Here is a 16962-nt window from a genome sequence, read left to right on the forward strand (position 1 = left end):
CTCTGGTTTTAATTTAATGATGAAAAAGTCAAAAGAATAAAGCTAGCTGTTCTTTGGCTATAGGACATTATTTAGTTCTGTGGTGCCCTCTTCTACAGTGTAAACGGCATTCAATTAAGTTCATTCAATACATAAAATGCTTATTACATAAGATTTATTAACTCCCATAGCATAGAATTAAAAGCACTATTTATTATTTAGTAAGGCTCTTTCCAAAGGAAAAGTTTATTATATAGATCAATTTATATAAAATTATGAACCTCAATTTCAGTTTTAAAACCTACAGATTCAAAAACTGCATATTCAACAGATTTCTATTGTATGTACTATACAACTTATACAAGTTAAAAATTGCTTCAAAGTACTAGTGCAATAAGATTATATTACTTTTTAAAAGAATACTAATATATAATTATTGAAGTAAAGTATCAACTTTATGAAAATAAAAATATTATAAATTAGTTTATATCAGATATTATCAGATATATATCAGACAATATTATAAGTTAGTTATACCAGATTCTGTGGCTGAATTATAAAACCTTATTGTTGGATCTCATTGTTTAGCTCAAGAATCTGAAAAAAATATTAAAGACGATGTGAAACAATCACTTAGCAAAATACACCCCCTTACCACTGGGGATCAAACTCAGGACTTTGCGCTTGTGAGGTAAGGTGCCACTGACCTAAATCCCCTGCCCAAAATATCTTTTTTTTTTTTGGTACTGTGGATCGAACTTGGGACCTTGCGCTTTTGAGGCAGGCAGCAGAACCACTGAGCTAAATAAATCCTCGACCCCCCCAAATACCATATTTTGATATAGGCGAATATATATAATGTCATATCCCAAAATACAGACAAACGAACAGTCTAGGATAGAACAAAATAATGTGACTTCTTAAAATGAAGAATCGGTATTTCTGACTTCTATGAAAAACTTCAAAGTATTAGTATAAATAAGTTATTTAAATTAATACATAAAAAGTAAATAAATTATGAAGTCTAAAGATAATCCTAAACATACAAGTAATAAAAATAATACTTGACTGAATGGCACTGAATTTTTTGTTTTGTTTTTCGGTGAATGGTTTGTGAATTATATCTCAGTAAAGTTATTTTTTTTGGTTCTGAGGATCAAACTCGAACTCGGGTCCTTGCGCTTGTGAGGCAGGCAGCAGAACCACTGAGCTAAATCCCCGGTCCTCAATAAAATTATTTTTAAAAATACCTTTTCTTTTTTTTTGGTACCGGGGATAAAACTCAGGACCTTGCGCATGCGCGGCAGGCGCTGGAACCACTGAGCTAAATCCCCGGCCCCAAAAATACCTTTTCAAAATCCCAAATTCTGATACTAGTTCCTTTACATAATACCTACATTTTATTTATTTATTATTTTTGTTACCAGAGATCGAACTCGGGACCTTGGGCTTGCGAGGCACCACTGAGCTAAATCCCCGGCCCTATATTTTAGTGCTTTATAAATTTAATGTTACTATAAGATTCTACAAAAAAAAAAAAAAAACATTTTATGACTTGCATTTCTCTTAGTCAATTCCTTATTTGGCCAAAAAATATCATCGACTCATTTAGATAACTTTTTAAAGAAAAATGGCCTCTGTCTTAACTACTGCAAACCTATAAAACTAGTTCAAAAAGTTATTTCTAAATCTTTCTTCACTGACATATTGAATCTTAAACTCTCTAGCTTCTCACAGGACAAAAACAGAATTCTTAAAAACGGGAAGGTAAACAAATTTCACCTGGTAACACTCAACTCTACCATTTAGGTTCTAATATGGCCTGGAAGAAAGCAGAGGAATCAGGCCAGGGATTTAGCTCAGTGGTTCTGCCTCCTACCTCAAAAGCACAAGGTCCGGAGTTTGATCCCCGATACCAAAAAAAAAAAAAAAAAAAAAAAGAAAGTAGAGGAATTACGTATTAGCTCCTTTCTCCCAATCCTAGGCCTGGGACTCACAGAACAGTTTTGTGTTTGGTTGACTGGAGGTACTGTGGATTAAACCTAGGACCTTTGCACTAGGCTTTTTAAAAAAATTTTCAGATAGGGTCTCACTAAGTCACTATTTGTCCTAGCTGGGCTAAAACTTGCAATCCTCCTACCTCAGCCTCCTAGAGTGCTGGGATTACAGATGTGTGCTGCCAAGCACAGCTAAAGATGTTGATGGAAGTCTGTAAAGGCATAGATGGTATAGAGGCAAAGAGAAGGGGCTGAGATAAAACACTTTCACCCGATATTCTGGATTGTGGATTAGCAACATCATATTTATTTATGCTCTCAGTTTTATATGAGGAGCAAAAAAATCTACATTGGTGAATCTGAGAAACACACTTTAAAACAATGAAATAACAATGTCCACAACTACCCATATGACCACCATCTAAACTTTAAAATTTAAATTGATTTAAAACTTGTGAAACACGAACCTTTATGGCAGAACTAGAAGTCTGTTCCCACCAGTCCCTCATACCTGATAGCAGCCAATCCAGCTCCTTCAAAACTCTGAAGAATTAACTACATCAAGAGTGATCATTTTTATGCATTTCACATTTAAATAAGCAATGCTACAGTTTTTTTTAAACTCACAGAAGTTTAAATTAATGTTCATTTCCATAGGTATCTAGTCTTTTGGCCAAAAAAACACTGAGTAACTTGGCAATATACTGTAAATCTCTTGATAGCCATATCACCATGGATATTAACATGTAAAATAAAAATGTGACTTTAATAATATATACTGATTTCCCTATAGTAATTATCTGTAATTTAAACTTTCTAATCTATATGTTGTAAATTTTTTTTTGGTACCGGGGATTGAACTTGGGTCCTTGAGCTTGCCAGGCAGGCGGCAGAACCACTGAGCTAAATCTCCGGCCCAAACTGTCTAATCTATAAAGGTATATAATAAAGGAATCTTTCTACCAATAAGACATTAGAATAATAGGATAAACTGTAATAGTTACTAAAAGTAAATAATAAAAAAGTAGATTACAAATGAGTTGATTTAGATCACACAACCTATGAGAATATAAGAAAACTTTCAAGGTTGAGTACTTATTCTTTTCACCATGCTTATAAAGTCAATAATTTAAAGATAATAAGAATTTATTGTTTCAGAGTATTTTCCTTGGTCAAAACTTTTTCATGATTTTTAAACTCAATGCTATCTGATTTACGTATCTGGAGATGATTTCAACTATATGAGAGGGCTAACATTTTGTTAGTGACCCAAAATCAGTAAATTTTAATACTTATATATCAGAATTTCTGAAATTGGGTTTGCAATTATTTACAACGGAGAATTGTTCTTTTTCCAAACCTGTCTAATGCTTTTTTGAGCTTTTAAAAGGAACTGGATCTACTGAAAATAGATGTTAAAAAGCACAGAAGAAACAGACTTTTAGTTCTATACAGATTCAACATGTCTTTAGAAAACAATCTCAAATGATACAAAAGAAGTCAGTCAATTTCTACATGTGGATTTAAAGTGAAATATTTCATGGAAATATTTTATTTCATATTTTATTATTTCATACAATTTTTTTAAACATTTAAAACTTTAAATTACAGAAAAATATTTAGCCTCATTTTAGAACAAAGAGGATATGAAGTGAACCAGATCAACTTATCAATTTGATCACAAAAAAGTTCACTAACTCACAATTAAATCCACAATAACTGTTAGAAAATGTCTGGCAACGCATGAACAGTAAAGCAAGACAAATAAGTTTCTTTGCTATATTTAAAGTTTCTTGCCCTCAACCAGGAAGGACTTATACTGGATTATAGAGTTTAGGCAAGATTGGTATACAGGTTAATGGTACATTAATGCATATGAGAAAAATACCTTAAGTTATAGTAGCAATAGCTTCATTAAATCCAACTTTCCAGTTCACTGTTCTCTTTTTGAAACTGAAAGAATTTACTGTAAACAATGCTCTGATGGACGTTAAGTACCATTGTAAAAGAAGAGAGGTATCATATTAGGCAAGAAACCTCTCATCATGAAGACAGATAAAACTTCAGAATGTGTAATTTTCCCTTTTTCTAAAGCAAACACCTTTAGCAACCTATATGCCCAACTGGAAAAAAAAAATTACAGTTGGGGAAGCTAATATTATTGACAGCATCCATTCTAATTCATTACTAAGACTTTTTCTGTTAATTTATCTGTCAATCTTTTGTTCAATTTCAAAAAAAAAACATCTGAACCAATCTTATATAGTTACAAAGTGTATGATTTGAGGGCTGAGTAAAAATAAATGATAAATTTCAAACATTCTTTTTTATACTTTTTTCATTGATAAAAATATCTATATAAAGTATTCAAATCTTCCATTATTTTCAATTAATTTAAAATAAATATGTTGCAAATATTTTTAAATACAGGAAAAAGATTATAGCAACATGCTACAAACAGTTTGAGTCCTTTTTTCAGATCACACAAAATATTTCCCTTTCAGCAATCTTTGTTAAATAGAAACTCAAATATAATTTTCTACTCATATTTAACCTTTGTGCGCAGTCAATAAAAGTTTTTTAAACATTTCCCTATTTGATGACAAAGTCCATTTTAGAAGACAGCACTTACAGAGATGCCAATGTGAAATTTTAAGATAATAATTATATCAAGAAAATTATATTTAAAAATTGTAATGTTAAAGATAAATATTTTAAAACTTACTAAACAAACCCTCAAATCACACTCTTTTTGATATGAACTCTGCCAGCACTGTTCATGTTGGCCAGATAATACTACAGGTTTTCTTTAATAAAGTAAAATGAAATGCATACCAGCAGCAACTACAGCTGGAGGAGGCGAGCCTGCCTCACCACCACTTGTCTGACTCATTGATGCTACAGATGTTTCTCTAGATGGAGGTAACTGTAACTCCTTTGGGAGAAGATCATAGACAGATTCTGTAGGGGAGAAGTAAGAGAAAAAAAAATTTTAAGTCAGTCAACATCCTAATTATATGTACATGAAATGTCTTTTCTCTCATAAAAAGTATATTCACAAAAATCAATCCCATACATGAATGTTGTAAAAAGTGGTTAGTAATTTCTTTCTTTTAGATATGTTTTATTAAAAACTGTAGAATAAGGGCCAGGGATTTAGCTCAGTGGTGCTGCCACCTGCCTCGCAAGCACAAGGTCCTGAGTTCAATCCCTGGTACCAAAAAATAAATAAAATAAGATATAAAAACTGAAGAATAAATTTTCCATCAATTCTGCTCCCTGGGGTTTTATTTTTTTGGCTTTATTCCTTATGTTCAAGATAGTCTCTAGAAAAAGTTACTTCTTTTCTTTTCTTTGTGCCATTGGAAATTGAATCTAGGGACTTCACACTGGGCCACATCCCCAGTTCTTTTTTTTTTATTTTGAGACAAGGTCTTGCTAAGATACATGAGTTGAGTTATGCTCTCACTTGCAATCCTCTTGCCTCAACCTTCCAGAGTGCTGAGATTACAGGCTTGGACCACCACATCTGGCCAAAAAAAAAGCCATTAAATTTTAAAACTGGGTAAAACCAGACAGAAGAAATCTCTTTTTTGGGGGGAGGGGTACCAAGGATGGAACTCAGGACCTTCCACTTGCAAGGCAGATGGTGGAACCACTGAGCTAAATCCCTGGCCCTAGACAGAAGAAATCTCAAAAAACCCCCAAGATAATCCAGTATCTTCCTTTGTAATGGTACTTGCCATCCTTTACATATGAACTAGCACATGCTGGTATATATCAGCTTTAAACTGGTTTCTCTTGTTAGTACATTAATCTAGTCTTGCTCTTTATTCAATACTCTTTAATGAAGATATTTTATCACTGTCATAATTCATTTTCCCTCCTAAAGAAGCTAAAGGGAATGTCATAGCTCAAGAAACTACTTCTCTTACTTTGAGTCACCTGGAAAGGCAAAAGTATTGGATACTTTTAAATTACTTTTATGTCCCAGATTAAAGAATCCCATATCTGGGCCGGGGATTTAGCTCAGTGGTTCCGCCGGCTGCCTCGCAAGCGCAAGGACCTGAGTTCAATCCCTGGCACCAAAAAAAAAAAAAACCATATCTTTATAAACTGTTTTATAATTATTTTTAATTGTTCATAAAATTAGATATCTACTATAAACTTCTTTTGTGAATATCATTCTTGTTTTGTGGATGTAAATAATTTTCAAATAGTCTCTAAAGGTAGCAGAATCAGTGTTGCAAGTTACTTCATAAGACCAATTAGAAGCATATGCCTATTTTCAAAAAAACTGATGCACAAAGTTTTTAAGATTTGCCTACTATTCCAAGAAACCAAAAACTCCAACAACTAAAGCTTATTATCTTCATGAGTGACTGAAAAACAAAAGCAGCACTGTAAGACATTTTATCCTTGGTAACAATTTCTGAATTGATAAATACCTTGATCTTTCAGTTAATCCTAACTTTGATGTAGATAGGGATAAGGAAAATAAAAGAAAAGCTAAAATTAGAAGCTGTACTTTTAAATGATCTTCATTCACAGTAAAGAATAAATTAAAAAGTTTCTTTTCAAAACCCTGTTACCTAGGCCGGGGATATGGCTCAGTGACAGAATGCTTGCCTAGCATGCACAAGGTACTACAAATAAATAACTCTATTACCTAACACTTAAAATCTTCATCTTGAAAGCACTTGGCAAATCTGATATCTATCTCAATACAATATACCTGGCTGAAAATTTTCAACTTGTTAAAATGTTGCTAAACATTTCAGGAAATTACTTCTATCTCTCAAATAATACAGGAGGAGAAACAGAATCTAATTAAATAGCATTATCACCAAGTACTCTCTTTAATACAATTAACCTTTCTCAATCCATTCTGAAACTAAGAGTTCCTTTGTTACAAAGAGAAACACTCAAGTCTACTTTTTTTTGGTCCAAACAAAAAGGAAATTTGAAAAAGAACAATATGACTTCTAACCAACAGCAAGAACTCAAAAATGTATAGGTTCAATATGCAGGGAAATGGTTACTATACCAACTTGAACAAAGATTTTGAATTTTGCAAATGACAGAGGCTTAGAAGGGGTGGATATAGAGCAATACATGGGGGGGGGTCTAACATGGGTTTGGGGGGATCTGAGGGAAATAGTTAGGGGGTTACTGGGAATTGAACTCAAAACCTTCAAAATGAGCTATCCCAAGCTTGCTCTTTCCTTTTCTTTTTCTCTCTCTCATTTCTTCAAGGTGTCCCCAAACTTACTATGTAGCCCAGGCTTGCCTCAAACTTTCGGCAATTCTCCTGCTTCAGCCTCCAAAGTGCTGGGATTACAGGTGTGAACCACCACACCCCACGCCTTTCATTTTTTTATTTTGAGACAGGGTCTCACTAAATTGCTAAATTGCCTAGGCTGGGCTGGAACTTGTGATCCTCTTGCCTCACCCACCTAGAGTGCTAGGGTTAGCTAAGATATATTGCCATAATTTAGTATAGATCACAAAAGACTGGAATATATACCCAAAGGAATAAGGTGAAATTTAATTTGGATTAATACATAAATTAATAACCCCCCCCATACTGGGGATCAAACTCAGAACCTTGCGCTTGCCAGGCAGGCGCAGTGCCAACTGAGCTACATCCCCGGGCCCAGAATTAATAATCTTAATATACTATTAATATGTAAAAAAGTATACAGCACTTACATGCACTCACTCTTTTCCTTAAATCTATGTTATTTTTGTTTGTTTTCTACAGAACTATTTCCTCAGTCTGCTAACAGAGGTGACTATTTCCTATTAATGTTGTTAATACTTTGTAAAATAATGTTTAAGCAACTCACCTATGGTTCATTATGAATTTTACTTGACCAAAATCCCAAAATAAGTGTACTGCTTAAATATTCATGGAAACTAATTGATTCATTTATGTCACCAATTATTTCTAGGTTAACTCAGTCCTTTTTTCTTCAACATTGGCTATGAAGGAGTACAGGAATTCCACTACAGTGCACCAAGTCAAACTAGACAAGAAATGGTGTCCTGGGGACATAGGACAGTGAGAAAGAAAAAATTGGTAACTTAATAGTGCTGCTGATCACCAAAATCCCATTCTCTACTGCTTCATTCTGTTATTGATTGTTTCAGGAAGAGATGAAAAGACCTCAAAACCTTACACGTCCTCTCATTTTCTCCAGAAGAGTCCAGGGAGACAAATCAAAGGAAACAGCTAGAAAAGACAGATGTTTTGCTTGCTTTTCTTACTCAGCAAACATTAGTTAACACAACTACACCCACCACATATTGAGCATTTAAGGGGCCTGGCACTGTGAAAAATCTCATTATATATATTTTCTCGTCTAATCTCAAAACAATCTTATGGAGGTAGATTTTACCGATAAAGAAGGTGAGAATTATGTTACTTTAAAAAATGAAAAGCCTATGTCATACAACAAAAGAAGGGAATGATAAATTTAAATATTAGGATAGTGGTTTCCTTGCTAAGAAACCAGAAGGACAAGGGAAGAGCAGAAATAAGTTGGGACCAACAGCGGATTCATGGGTATTCTTTTTCATTAAAATATATAATCAAATGGAGGGGATGAGAGGAGGGCAGGGGAAGTGGAAAAAAAAAAAAGAACCAAGATACTCATGTAATGGTACAAGATCCCAATGATGTATGTAACTGTATTTTATACCTAAAATGTACCAGTAAACTTAATGGGGGGAAAATATTTTTTAAAAATAAAAAATATATATATAATCAAATCAAGCAAATAAATTCAAAAGTAGAGGATGAAGCTCAGTGTGAAGGCTTTGGGTTCAGGGTGGGTCGGGGGGGACAGCAAACAAAACATTTAATAGTTACCCAAACAATGAATGTTCCCTGGCATCAGATGCAGACAATACTGAAAAATCCATTTGTAAATAATTTTATCTTGTTTTAATTATGAAGAGTTTACCTTGTTTTTTTCTTTTGAAGTCTAAACACAAGGCTACCATAATGCAGCTGAAAGATTTTTCAAACTTTAAAAAATGTCTAGAAATAATTGCCTTATTCATTCATCTTTCAATTAACTATCTAAATCAGCTAGTGAACTCCAGGCCATCATTTCACATCAAATATTCTAAAACAAAGTGCCGGGCATCTCTAATATACCACCACAGTTCCTCATTGAAGAGCCAGTATTGTTTTATTGAAAACACTTCAGATTCGACAGTCATCATACTTGGCATCACTGCTGGAAAAATGTACTAGCTGCAGGTCGAATGAATATTTGCTTCCTGAAAGATTATGGAGTCCAAGAATAACTAGTAGGTAATGCTCTATTTTAACAAATTTTTCTCAGTTTCTGTTTTTTTTTTTTGGTACCGGGGATCGAATTTGGAACCTTGTGCTTGCTAGGCAGGCGGCAGAACCACTGAGCTAAATCCCAGGCCCAATTTTTCTCACTTTCTAAATTTAAGACAATTTAACGGTCTGCTACCACATTTTTACTTATTCATACTGCTTCTTCCAGATTATATTTAATTATTATTTTCCTAGAACAATCTAGTGTTCTAAGGAAATATAAATAATACCAGCAGTATATATTGTACCAACTTGGGGAACAAGATAGACATTTTATTATAGCATATTATAAATTCTTTCCACTAGGCATTTTTTTCACTTAAAGACTACACAAGTAATCATTCCTTTGTAAACTAATCATATACTTACAAACATACACTGCTATCAGTCAAACTAATTGTATACTTAAAAACATAGACTGTTATCAGTGAAAAGAAATAAGTAGAATATTTCTATTATTTTATGTATACTATTTTAGTTTTCATCTTGCAAAGGCAGCCTAGTAAATTTAATGGTGGTTCAATAGTATTCTCTAAAAGAAAAACATGATTTTGTCAATACTTATTCATTTTGTGAGTATTAAGTGTAGACACAGTAAATCGCATATGGATGCACAAACCTGAGTCTTTGTTCTCAAAAAGTTTAGAGTCCAGTGAGGAAAACTAGAAGTACATAAACAGCCAGAAGAATCTGTACCAAGACATAGGTGCTAGGTAGGAAAAAGGAAGTAGAAGAGAATATATGTAAGTAGTACCTCGGTTCGCTAACTTAATTCTTTCCACAATTCTGTCATAAATCAAATTGGACAATAACTGAATCAAATTCAATGGTTAGGTTCAATGTTGACCTTACGGGGAAATTTGACTCAGTACTCAATCTAATTCAGTTTGTGACCAGAACTGTGGAAAGAATTAAATTTTTGAACCAAGGTGCCATTGTATCTGGCAAAGTGTGGATGGTATGAACAGAATGGATGTAATCGTATGGGATTAACTGAAAAAGCATAAAATTTTAGAGATAGAAATGATAAAAAGATTTGGTGTAACTCTCAACTTCTACAAAAAAAATGACATTTCAATTAGTTCATGACTTGCTTAGCGGAGCCAAGACATTAAAACTGGGTTCCAAGCAGAATAACTGGCTAGAAGATAAAATTCTCTCCCCAGCATTCCTACTATGCAATGAGAAATAAAATTAAGGCCAGGGATTTAGCTCAGTGGTTCTGCCGCCTGTCTTGCAAATGCAAGGTCCCAAGTTCATCCCACGTACCAAAATAAATAAATAAATAAAATTAAAATTAAAATTGAGAATCTCATCTATTTATGTAAATATTATTGCATTGGAACATAATGGGCATTTCAATAATGGGCTTAACAAATGAATACATATACCAGGTGTGGTGGCACACGCCTCTTAATTCCAGCACTCAAGAGGCTGAGGTAGGAGGACTGCTGCAAGTTCAAGGCCACCCTGGACTACAAATTCTGTATCTCTAAAAATAAGACTGGTTCTTATATTAAGTTTTGCTCCAAAAGTCACAATATGGCTTACTTTCAGAGGATGTCTTATTTTTTCATGTACATCCATCTACATTTATTTATTCATATACAAAAATCTACATTTATTCAAATACAGTCATGTCATCTTCTTGAACACTATCATAATTTAGTACATTTGTCATGTAATGCAATGGATGTGCTAAATGCATTTGTCTGGCTGACAATCTTAACTGGGGCTTATTTTGGGGGTAGGGCTTACATTACGAGAATCCTGAAAAATCATGCTAGGGCTTATTTTCCAATTAGGTCTTATTTTGGGGGAAATAGGGTAGTAAGACCCTGTCCCAAACAAACAGACAAACAAAAAAGAATAAATCATCTATCTTGATTCTATCCAAACAATTCTGAAACATTAATACCTGCTTCATATTCATTGTGTTAGGAAATGCAAAAAAATTTTTGAACAACAAAAATCTCTCCAAAAACTCAGCTTGTTTTCCTTGCTGTATCACAATGTCCTATCACCAAAACTAAAAATGACATTTTCCTTTGGTATTTTCAACCCAAATACTCTATCCTCCACATTCCATCCTCCAAGTTCTACCCCATTATCATCTAGACCACCATTTTTTCTAAAATATTTCTCATATCTTAGGTCTTCATTTTCAGTGATTTTTTTTAAAGTCTTAAGTTACCTCCTACCAATTTTCTTCCTTTTATGTATAGGACATGAACTTTTTCCTGCTTTCAAGTCAATACATGTCAACAAATTCAACAAGGCACATCTTGTCTTTTCTATTCTACAACGATTACCAAAAATAAGAAAGAAGGACACAAACGTAATACTTTAAGATATAAGCCGATGTTTAGAGATCAAAAATATCTGTCTACCATGAGTGGCAATGAACAAATCACCAAGTTCATTATTTTTGCCTCTTAAGAGAGTGACGTCAACAGGGAATATCAGAAATACATGTGTAAATATGTATTTTCTTTCCCTGAATGAAGATATCTAGGATTCTATAACAGACCTACTACTGAATAAGGATTTACAGGAAATAGGATCAAAAAGGATGCTGGTTAAATTCCACAGGTGATTCTGGCTAAGAGCCATTATTTTAAAGTATGAAACTTAGCCTCAGAATGAAAATGGATCAACCTCAGTTTATTATCTCTTTATGTATACATAGTTAATGTTTATTTTTTGAAGATTCTACAAAAGAACAGCAAAGTGAACCACTTCTGTAGATTACCTATTCCTTTTGTTTTTTTGGGGGGGTGGTACTGGGGATTGAACCTACGGGTGTTCTGCCACTGAGCTATATGCCCAGCTTCTTTTTTTTTGAGACAGGATCTCACTAAATTGCAGAGGTGGAACTCAAACTTATGATCCTCTTGTCTCAGCTTCTCTCATGACTGGGATTACAGGCATGTACCACTGTGCCTGCCTAGATTACCTAAAATTGTAAATCTTGAGGAGAGCCAAGTACATGGTGCATACCTATAATTGCAGCTACTTGGAAGGCTAAGTCTTGATCACAAGATCAGGACAAGCCTAGGCCACTTTGTGAGACTCTTTCTCAAAATAAAAAGGGCTTGAAATGTGGTTCCATAGTAGAGCTCTTGCCTAGCATGCACAAGGCCCTGGGTTCAATCCCCAAAAACAAAAACCTTAAGAAGAAAACAATTAATATATCAAAATTGGGAAATGAGGGGCCAGGGATTTAGCTCAGTGGTTCTGCTGCCTGCCCTACAAGCGCAAGGACTGGAGTTCAATCCCCGGTACCAAAAAAAAAAAAAAAAAACTTGGGAAATGAATGTTGTGTATCTTTTCTGACTAAAACATATTGCTATTTTACATAGTAGTAGATAACTTTAGGTAATTTGATACTTAATTTGTTACATGTATACCCGAAAACATCTAAACTAATCTGCACAGTTCCTGGTATTGTGAGCCTACGACAAAGTATCTAGAATTATTTCTGCTGGCCAAAGACCAAAGTTTCTCAATGGGTAAAACTGACCCACTGACAGCTTATGCTAGTCTTCCAGATCCTCTCCTGGCTATTGTCTAGTAAAACTAATATGTTATATTAAAGTTTAATACTTTCTTACAAAAAAAAAAGCTTGACTGCGCTACATTAATTAGATGTTATTTTATTGATGAACACCAATCGTCTTAGATTCTGATGATTTTTGTTTGTCATTTTACTATAGCAAATGAAAGGACGTATGTGTAATCCTCTGTGACACATGCAGTTCATAAACAAACAGTTATAAAAAATAAAAACTTCTAAAAATAAATTATAACAAGTATTACAACTTAGAATTTATAAAGTACTTTTATATACATAATCATGATACTGGCATGTGAAAATGCTTTAATTATAAAGTATATAAAAGCAAAAATGGGTAATTTTTCATTAATCTTATAGGCCATAATTTTAGACTAGATTTTTTTAATTATAGTTTTAACTTTTTATTAAAGTATAGCATACATATAGTAAAGCATACAAATCTTAAGTCTTAGAGGAAGGAAATAATCAAGTCAGAGTTTATATAGTTTAAAAAGTGAACACACAGCAAGGCACGGTGGCACATGCTTGTAAACCCAGTTATAGGAAGGCTGAAGTAGGACTATAAGTTTGAGAATTGTGAGTTCAAGGCCAAATTGGGCTATATATAGTGAGTTCAAGGCTAGCTTGGACTACACAAGCAAGGCTCTCTCACAGAGAAAAAGTAAATACACATAACCACCAACCAGCCAATGAAGCATTCTTCCTCAGACTTCCTAAAGAAATCATCTCTTTCTGACTTCTATCATCACAGATTATAGTTTTGCCTGTTTTTGAGTTTGGGTTTTTTTTTTTTGGACCAGGGATTGAACTCAGGACCTTGCGCTTGTGAGGCAGGCGCCATAACCACTGAGCTAAATCCCCAGCCCTTGAGTTTTATATAAAAAGAATCACAGAGGATATAGATGTAGAACAAGAAAAGTCAAAAGTTATTTCTGGATCCGTTTTAATTTACTGATTTTCTCCTTGTAAATACTAAATTATAGGACTGGTTGTTTTTTTCTTGTTTTTCTTTTTTTTTTCTTCAGCACCAGGGATTAAACTCAGGACCTTGCAATTGCAAGACAGGCATGGTACCAATGAGCTAAATCCCCAGCCCTCCTTTGGTTTTTTGATACAGGGCCTCACTATATAGTCCAGGCTGGCCTAGAACTCCCAAGGATCCTCCTGCCTCAACCTCCCAAATGCTGAGATTACAGGTGTGCACCACCACACTCAGCTTGACTGGTTTGATTGGAAACTAGAGATTGAGAATTTTACTTTGTTAAGTGCTGAATACTAGTATTCTTATAAATACTCTAAGTTTTATTTGGGATACGGTTAAGTTACTTGGAACACATCTTTTTTTTTTTTTTTTGCCTTTAAGCTTCGTTAATAAGCCACAACTGGACAAAGTATATTCAGTCCAGGTCTAATTTTTCTCCACCAATGAGCTAAGAACCTTCTTCACACTACCTCAAATGAGGTTTCTCACTATAGTTGATGAATACAGGCATCATATGCAGTCTTTTGTTAACTCTGAGCAGTGTTCCCTCCAAACTTCTTAGGCAGTTTTTTCTCTAGTCTTGCAGAGTTCTTTCCCACATTGTACATAATGACCCCTACTTAAAAGATTACTATAGGGAGACTCTGCAGATCTGTAGGATTCTTTCAATGTGTACCTCTCTTTTCTCCAGTACACTATCCTGAACTAAGCATGTTGGCACCTCTTGGCTCTGCCACTCAACTCAAGAAGACTGCCAAACTCAGCTTGGGTTCCCCCTTTCTGCAATAAGCCAGGAGACTTACAGGGCTCATTTGATTTGTTTAAATCTCAGGGCTCACTGTTCTTCACTGACTACAGTTAAATATAAAGACAATCATTATTTCATATATCTTATCTGGCTCTTTAATAGGAGGATAAATCTTGTCTTTCAGTTAATATATTTTGGCTGAAAGCAAAAGTTAGGCTATTGTAATTTAAATGCAGAACAATGTTCTTTGCTCAGAGAGAAAGAAGAATTCACATATTATTGTTTATTTGACAACCTTTAATAGATTCATGTTAATTTAAGAATAGTGTAGCCAGCTGTGGCGGCACTCAGCTGTCATTCCAGTATAAGGCAGGGTGGTGCTATGGCAAGAGGACTGCCACAAGTTCGAGGCCAGCCTGGGCTACACAGTAAGTTCAGGGCTAGCCTGAACTACACAGCGAGACCCTGTCTCAAAAAACCAAAATCAAAGCAACCCAACCCAAACCACTAAGTACATATACAAGTACATCCTTTATACTTATGGCAAAAAGGATGTAAGATAAATTGGACATACAGTAGTGGGCTGAGGATGTGACTCAATGGTAGAAGGCTTGCCTAACATGCACTAGTTCCCAGCATCTTCCCCCAAAAGAAGGCACAGTAGTTACTGTCCTCAAAAAACTAAAAATCTATTTGAAATACGGCAACACATACACAGGAATAAAACATTTAGATTAGGACTAGGCTGTACACAATACTGACTATACTTAAAGAGGAGAGACAGGAGGCTGGGGTCTTGAGTAATCAATAATAAGAACCTCTGAAGGCAGGCAAGGAATGTACACCTGTAATCCCAGCTACTTGGGAGCCTGAAGGAAGAGGACGAAAATTTTAAGGCCAGCTTAGGCAATTTAGCGAGACTGTCTCAAAAAAAACCACAAACAAACAAAAAAAAACAGGAGGCAGGGAAGGGGTCTGGGGACATAGCTTAGCACTCCCTGGGTTCCATCCACAATACTGGAGGGCAGGGGCATTGAGAGGGACTGGAGATGACTCTTTGAAAAGGTGCCACATGAGCCAGAACTAATAAAACCAGTATAAAACTAACACATACCAGTTAATAGAAATAAGCAGATATAGACCCAGGCACTTTCTAAAACCCAGCTTTGACTGTTCATGGCACCAACAGTGAAGACTAGGCTATTAAAATTCATAACCATTTTATAGCAGTATAGCTATAAAACAACACAAAAGTACTTATCAAATATTTGTTGAGTGAATATTTAAGAAAGCCTACTTTATGACTCTGTACTTATCCTTCCTTCTCCATTCTGTTTCCTTTCATATTCTCATCAAGATACAATGATTCTGGGCCAGGGATTTAGCTCAGTGGTTCCGCTGCCTGCCTCGCAAGCGCAAGGTCCCAAGTTTGAGCCCCCGTAGCAAAAAAAAAAAAAAGATACAATGATTCTCAGTCCTTCAGTCACCATTATTTCTTTGCAAATGCCTCTGTTTTTGCCTGAAACACTGACCTTATCACAGTCCCTTTCAACTATTACTTCTTTCCAACCAGCTTTTCCTGACCACTTCAATCTAGTTAGGTATCTCTTTTATTCTCACCAGAAAACTTATGACATATTGTTCAATAATTGCCAGTTTACCTGTATGTGTTTACCAATTAGACTATACACATCTTGAAGACAGTAGCTGGATCAGTCTCATTCACATTTCTCCTCAGTAATAACACAGGGCTTGACACAAACAGGCACTCATTTGATATAGGCAAAAATGGGCAAGAAAACAGGCACTGTGGGAACACATAAAGTTGCTAGCAGATCGTAAAAAGAAAAAAGAGGCAGAAGGATCAGAATGGAAAAAGAAGCCAAGAAAGAAGCTGGGGAGGTGGGATCTTTAAGAGTATAGTGTGAAGAAAGAACAATCTTTTTTTTTTTTTTTTCTTTTTGGTACCAGGGATCGAACTTGGGACCTTGCACTTGCGAGGCAGGTGCTGGAAGAAAGAACAATCTTGAAAGTGAGGAGCCAAAAGTGAAAATGTCTTATTTAGCTCAAAAAAAAGAAGAATCTGAAAGAATGCATCTATTTGATGTGGCAAATGGTACTTCTTGATATTTTGCCAAAGGAAGTACCAAGGAAGTGATGGGGATAGAAGCCAGAGGGGCAAAGAGTTGAAGTCCAAATACAAGTGAGGAAATAAATGCAGAGTTAATAAAAATACTATTCTGAAAAGCCCTACCAAAGAGAAAGAAAAAGCTGGCCATGGTGGCCCAAACCTATAATCACAGCTTGAACTACACAATGAGA

At 34.8% G+C, this 16962-nt stretch overlaps 1 protein-coding gene across 11 annotated transcripts in view; it reads right to left on the reverse strand.

Moving 5' to 3' along the window:
• The window catches only part of Nfat5 (nuclear factor of activated T cells 5), a 132886-nt gene that overhangs the window by 77321 nt on the left and 38603 nt on the right, over positions 1-16962 (reverse strand). For all 11 annotated transcript variants that reach the window (XM_021256776.2, XM_013071520.3, XM_004842939.4 and 8 more), the window contains one exon: positions 4812-4937. In XM_021256776.2, coding sequence (XP_021112435.1) covers positions 4812-4937 — 126 coding nt within the window. The remainder of the gene's footprint in view (positions 1-4811; positions 4938-16962) is intronic.

This window comes from Heterocephalus glaber, unplaced genomic scaffold (assembly GCF_053883595.1).
Source record: "Heterocephalus glaber isolate CG9 unplaced genomic scaffold, H.glaber_assembly_v1.0 deba00000071, whole genome shotgun sequence".
In the NCBI taxonomy this organism is placed as follows: Eukaryota; Metazoa; Chordata; class Mammalia; order Rodentia; family Bathyergidae; genus Heterocephalus; species Heterocephalus glaber.